Source organism: Meriones unguiculatus, chromosome 21, assembly GCF_030254825.1.
Source record: "Meriones unguiculatus strain TT.TT164.6M chromosome 21, Bangor_MerUng_6.1, whole genome shotgun sequence".
In the NCBI taxonomy this organism is placed as follows: domain Eukaryota; kingdom Metazoa; phylum Chordata; class Mammalia; order Rodentia; family Muridae; genus Meriones; species Meriones unguiculatus.
The window spans coordinates 35,819,373-35,826,210 of record NC_083368.1 but is presented as its reverse complement, the minus strand read 5'-3'; the positions used below and the strand labels follow the sequence as shown (position 1 = coordinate 35,826,210).

At 46.9% G+C, this 6,838-nt stretch overlaps 1 protein-coding gene across 1 annotated transcript in view; it reads left to right on the top strand.

Annotated features, from left to right (window-relative positions):
* The first annotated feature begins 1,060 nt into the window (after positions 1-1,060).
* Pon2 (paraoxonase 2) overlaps positions 1,061-6,838 on the top strand; it is a 32,343-nt gene continuing 26,565 nt past the window's right edge. Inside the window, exon 1 of the mRNA XM_021655165.2 lies at positions 1,061-1,237. Coding sequence (XP_021510840.1) covers positions 1,164-1,237 — 74 coding nt within the window. The 5' untranslated portion in view covers positions 1,061-1,163. The remainder of the gene's footprint in view (positions 1,238-6,838) is intronic.

Genomic DNA, 6,838 nt, shown 5'->3' with positions numbered 1-6,838 from the left:
CTCGGTAGCCGACCCAAACTCAATGAGTGCACTCCCTCTTTACACTCTTTATTTCCTCAGGAGTATCAAAATACAAGTGTATATAAATAAGAGTATTAGAAGGAAAAGAGGGGAAGAAGAGAAAATTTACTAATACTCCAATGAGTTCTGAGTTTGTGGGATTTTAGTCTAGCATAACCGATCATAGAAAAGCAGGTAATTTCAGCCTTAACTTTTTATAAGGCCTGTCCAGAGCCATGCTTTTTCCCTACAGGAAAAGAAATACAACAAGAGAGAGCTCGCTCAGCACTAAGAACATTGGCTATACTTCCAGGAGTATTGGACAACCCTTTTTGAGCCCTGAGGACACCAGGCATGGATGTGGCGCACATGTATACGTAGAAACAAAACACCCACGCATATGAAAAAACAAAAACAAAGCCAAAGCATATCACTCCAGGCAGGGCCATGAGTGGCCCAAGAAGATGGCATATGAAGGCAGAAGTCCAGTGCCAGCCCGGAGTACGTGAGACCTTGTCCTAAAACAATAAGAAAAAATTTTAAAAATACAATTTTAATATAGTTCTACTTAATATATAATATTTAATATACTTTCTGTATTATTTAATATTAATATCTACTATATTCTGCATTTGGATATAAAAATATTAGACACATACATATATTCGTATGTATATCTGCATATATATATATATATATATATATCCAACCACAAAACTATTCTATGAGTGTAGATGTGGCTCAGTATTTGCCTAATAAGGACAAGGTCCTGGGTTTGTTTCCCAGCTTCTAAAAATCAAAAATAAACAAGAAGGGCGGTGGGGGGGAGGTGAATCCCCCTAAAACACCAGACCAAAACAACAAAAGCAAACTCCAAACTTAACTAAAACAAGAAAACTCCACCCTGAAGTTTTCAGGCAGATGAGCAGGTGCAGCTGCGCGATGATTGGCGGGGTGCTTGCGAACAGAGTCAAGTTCAGTTGGGTTCCCGGGCGGGCATGTGCGGGTGTGCTCCGAGGTCGCGGCGCCGGGCGGAGCCTGGGCTGCAGAGCCGGCGCTCGGGGCGGGGATCGGGCGCGGCCGTGCGCTCGGGGCGGGGAGCTGGCCTAGCGTCCGGAGCTGCCCCGGCAGGCCCGAGCCTCACGGCGGGCCGGTCCCGCGCCATGAGCCGGCTGCTGGCTCTGAGTTTGCTAGGCATCGGGCTGGCGCTGCTGGGAGAGCGGTTCCTGGCGCTCAGGTAGGTGCCGCCAAGGGTCTTGGGTCGCCGCGGGTCCCCAGTCTGGGATGGCCGAACTGCTTTGGGGGGTGGGGACGGGGGAGGCAGACCGGCCGTAGAGCTTCTGCAGCTCGAGGGACCGGATGGAGGGAAGAACTTTCAGTCCTTACTGGTGCTCCTTCAAGGCCGCCGCCACCACGACCTAGACACTTTGTGAAAAGTTTCCCAGCCTTTGCTGGTGGCGAGGTTCCACTGCCTGGGCTGACAAACGAGAGCTTTGCAGATTTCCCAAGGGCAAACCCAGCGCTTTAATTTGAAAACAAAACCATTACTCAGGCGTGGACGCTCTAATTATGCAGCTTTATTTCAGGTCACTGGTGCTGTTCTCCGCAGCCGGAACCCATCCCTCCCCGGCATAATAGTTGGGGAAACTTGGGCGCCCCAGTCTTGGCGCTGGAGATCGAAATACTCTTGAGAGAGACAGCTACTGTTCTTACATCATTTCCTTCTTTATTCACCAGAGCTCCAGGAGCAGAGCGAGCGACTGTCAGCTTTTACCTACAGCGAAAACCTTCTAGGTGGACATCCATGCTTTCACGTTACTGATTCAAACTTTAAAAACTTCTTGCAAGAGAGTTACAGGGCAGTTGAGCACCTGTTCAGCAGTAGGCACAGTGAAGTCCTGTGTCGGAACTAGCTATCCAAGACAGGGAAATGGAACTCTTTTAAAGGGTTGGAGAGAAAAGACAAGTCCCCTGAAGGTGTTCTGGAGGCAGCTGTGAAGTCAGATGAGAAGGGCAGGGCGGGTCTGAAGGCTGCTGAGAAGTTGGGCCTCTCTCTGACGGGCAGAATGGAAGCCTTGGTGGTCCTTGGTTATTTCGCAGTGGGCTCAAATGAGCCGGAGGGGCAGAGCAACATAGCCTGGATGTTAGCATCTCCCGGAGCCCTGATGTCCAGGGCGCACCACGTGAAACACTGTAATTCAGTTGCCTGGGCCTTAGGGTTTGGGGGTGCTTTTTTTTTTTTTTTCTTTTTTCTTTTCAGTTAATTCTTGGCTCTGGGATGAAGTCTCACTGTGCATCCTCCATTTTATAGCTCAGTCTGGCCTGAAATACAGGTTCCTTGGTCTCCTGACTTCTGCTGTAAGGAAGGCGCTGCACCGTCCTGACTCCTGACACACAGGGTTTTCTTTTCTTTGAGGTTTAGCTTTTTCATCATGATCGGCAGGGTAGCCCGGTGACAGAGCACTTGCCCAGCGTGCATGAAGCCTGGAGTTCCAGCGCCAGCATCACACTACAAAATCAAACCACGAAGGTCACCCCTCCTGGTAATCCCCATGCCGTAGTACGCATCGTGGGCCGTCATCGGTGTGGAGAGCTCCCTAACTAGACGGTGGGCAAAGCGGTCACAGCATCACAGCTGTTGGGAAATGATAAAGGAGACCCAGACTGCATCCCCAGAAATGAGAGACAAAATCCAAAGCTCGGAAGGCAATTCCACTGTCCCCTGCTTCATTTGCTGATAAGGCAGGGTGGAAATTGGGGTGGGGGGTGGGGAGCGTTGGAGCAAGGAGGGATGCTTATGCCGGTGGCAGGGAGTGGCAATGTTGCTTCACTATCGCATCATGGAAATGCTCCTCTCCTGCGGAACAGCCATGCATTGGATGGACTTGGGTCATGTTTTGTTTTGGATCGTATATAATAAATGTAGGTACTTACGGGCTCAGTAGACATTGACAGGTTAACATTATGTTAAAACGTTAACACAATATATGTATCAACATATAAGGTTGAAACATTAACATATATATGTAATGAGGTCGTGATGATCAGCACAGCAGTCAACTTAAACACTCGCTGTTTTATTGGGGGGGCTAAGAATATTAAAACTCTATTCTTCCTAGTTCAAAGCATACACTGTGGTTAGCTGTAATCAATATATGCCTATTAGAATATGCCTATATTCTAACCACAGTTTTATAGTGTTGTACCCTTTGGTCAATATCCCTGCCACCACTGGCTCATCCCCTGCCTTGGCTAACCTCTTCTATTAATAACTTTCACAGTTATCTATGAATTTTCCAGTTTTCCTCCCTTGTCTCCTTCTTTCCTGGCTCCTTAATGACAGGGCCTCTGCCTGGCCCCAGCTGGCATCTGTGCCATGAAAGTCTTCTTGTCTCAGTCTCCTGAGTGCTGGGATTGCACACAAGCAACACCAAGCTTCTCTCCTTCTCTTACCTCCCTGAATAGAATTCCACTGCATCCATCGTGCACATCTTTCGGTTCATGGGTGCATAGGGAGGTTCCATTTGAGGGCTGTTACGTATAGTGCTGAGAAACTGTTGGAATGCAAGTGTTTCATCAGCCCAGGCTTCATTCCCTGTAGGTATATATACCCAGGGCTGGGACCGCTGGATCATTTGTAGCACTTCTACTTTAACAAATTTTAAGACATCTCCATCTTGTTTTCACAGTGGCCTAGTGCTTTTCATTACACCCACAGTAAATTGAGGTTCTCTTTCTGAACAGGGTGTGTAGCTCGGTGGTAGAGTGCCAGCGTGTGTGGGACCATGTGTTCAAGCTCTAGTGTAGAGACGTGCTCATTGCTGTTCTATCTCTTTTTGGCATCGTCGTTCTAACTGGAGTGAGATGGTATCTTTTGAAGAGTTTGTTTGACTTGATTTTCCTGATGACTAGAGATGTTGATTATTTCTTCACAGGCACATTGGCCGTCATTTGTCTTCTAAGAAGTCTCTGCTCAGGGCTTTTGCTTTGTTGGAAACTGGTTTGTTGGCTTTTTCTTTGCCTGCTTTGCTTTATTTGGCTAACGAGCGAGTTTCTTTCATATCTTGGCTACTATCAAATGTATATCGCAAATGCATCTTCCCACTCCGTGGGTTGCTTGTTTCACTTGGCAGAAGCTGTCTGCTTTGCTGTAGTCCCCTGGTTTTGTTTCCTGTGTTCTCTGAGGTCTTAGCAGCTCGGTGAGTTTGTGGGCTCTGTTCGGCTTTCAGTATTAAAAACAGGATATGAAAATTCCTGAATGCATTCAGCCCTCGCCAATGGTCAAATCATCAGTGTTTACGCAAGCTGAAATTTTCTCAGTCAACTTTCCCTCTTTGCTTATTAACCCTGCGGTCCAAATTTTAAGTCCCTTTGAAGGTCAAGGATAGTTACAAATTAAGAAAGAGTAAATGACAGTTCACAATGGGTATGGCTGGGGAGATGGCTAGTAAGAGGTCTTGTGATGTAAATACGATGGCCTGTGTTTAAGTCCAAAGGACACACTAAAAATCAAACAGGGCCATGAGTGCCGGTGACCCCAGATTGTCCCTAGATGATACAGTGGAGAGCAATGGGGGGGACACCCAACGTCCTCATCTGATTTCTATATGTATGCCCATGGTTGCATGCACACATACATTTCACACACACATTCACGCACACACGCATGTGCTGAATGCAGAGGGTAGCTAATTTAAAACTAGGTGCAAACTTTGTTTACAAAGCCCTGACTAAGCTAAACTTCTGTGAACAGTGATTTTGTAGCTGTCGACTTGGTCAGTTCATTGGCTAGCTGAAGCTCTGGATGGGGTGATATAAGAATGTGGAGGTGAGGGCAAACATTATACAGTTAGAGCTCCCCCAACCTCCCCCAGACAATCCGGTCTTCCAGTTAAGTCTGAATTCTAGATAAAGAGAGAACCGTGTGTGTGTGTGTGTGTGTGTGTGTGTGTGTGTGTGTGTGTGCATGCTACATATATGTTTGTGCATGTGTGTATTTGTGTGTGTGTATGTTTATATGAAGACGGAAGGTGAACACTGAGTGTCTTCCTCAATTGCTTTCTGAAACTGGGTCTCTCGTTGAGCCAGGACCTACTGATGCAGCTAGACTGGGATCCCCAGCACACTCCATGGATCCTCCTGTCTCTGCCTCCCCAGGACTGGGATTTGAGATCCGAGCTATTGTGTACAATTTTCACATGGGTGTTTGTGCAGGAAGTGCTTTCCCAAGTAAGCCATGTCGGCAGCACCCTCCACTCTTTAGCATAGTGTACATATAATGGATTTTTGGTATATGCATCAGTTTGAGACGTCATTGGCAGATTGAAGTGGGCACCCTCTACTTGGCATAGGATGACCACGTGACCTCAGCAATGCCAGTCCCTCCTGCCTGCAGTGTGGTGACATGATCAAATGCAACCTTCTCCTCTCAGACCGCCGCCAGAGTCTACTTCAAAAAGCAGCATGCTCTAAGCTCCCTGCAGGAAAGGCTTTTCAGAGGAAGGAGAAAAGGCCGCTGCTTTGAGCTGCTCTTTTTGCTCTAACTGGTGCCTTCTAACTGTTTATTCAATTATTAAAGACGGGACACTGGCTGTCAAGCTGTTTCCCTCTCCCAGGATGCCCACTTAAATTTCCACTTGAGTTTGAAATAAACCATGGATAAATTTTCGTTAAGTTTGTCCCCGATGGATAAATGTCATTGAAGTTGTCTTTTCTCCCACTGAGCTGTAGCTGGCTCGGTTTCCCAGGGGAGGGTGCCACTCCACTGCCACCCTTTCTGCCCCTCCCTTCTTGAGCAATAGAGGAGAAAGTAGAAGTAGGTTGCAAAGACAGACTTGGACGAGTGGTGAAACTTGAGAACACTTGAGAACAAAGCGTGGGCAGGAACCCCAAGACATAAGCCTCCGCAGTTTCCTTGAAGCTTGTACCTTCAAAACTTTACTTTATTGCTTTCATTATTATGTGGGTGTGTATGCATGTGTGAATATGGTCAGAGGACCACTTCTGGGAGCAAGTTTTCTCTATCTACCTTAGGTTCTAGAAATAAGACTCAGATCTTCAAGACTGAGTGGCAAGTAACTAACTCCTGTCCCCTGAGCCATCTCTGTGGCTGATGCCTTTTATCATAGCCCTAACCAGAAGTTCCAGAGTTTTCTTCTGACCACTTCAGAAGGGGCACTCTTTTTACTTATGGTTTTTTTCCACCTTGCTCCTTGTCATTTATCGTGAGACTACTATATACTTTATTCAAAATATAGAACATCTGGGCTCAGGGAGATGGATAAAGTCGGTAAAGTGGGCACTGGGCAGGCATGAGGACTTGAGTTCAGATCCCCAACATCCACAGAAAAGCCACCCACGTGAGTGTCCATCTGTCAGCCCAGGGCTGGAGTGAGGAGGAGAGACAGGTATATCGCGGAAGCTCATTGGCCAGTCACTTTAGCCAATCAGTGAGCTCCAAGTTTAGCAGGAGATCTTCTTTCAAAAACAAAATAATAATTATGTGGACAGCTGTTGAGGTAGACAACTGAGACTGACCTCTGGCCTCCACACTCGAAGGTACACATGCAGACACACACTGCCACACACATCACATCATACGTGCATACAAATACATTAAATACATTAAAACTTATTTGTGTTAAGCAATAAATAAGTCAACGAAGGAAGGGAGGGAGAGAGGGAGGAAGGAAGGAAGGGAGGGAGGGAGAGAGGGAGGAAGGAAGGATGAAAGGAAGGAAGGAAAGACAGAAAGAAGGACCGACAGACAGGGTTTCTTGTAGCCCAGGCTGGCTTCCAATTTCCTCATTTCCTTTGTAGTCCCGGGATTACAAATCAG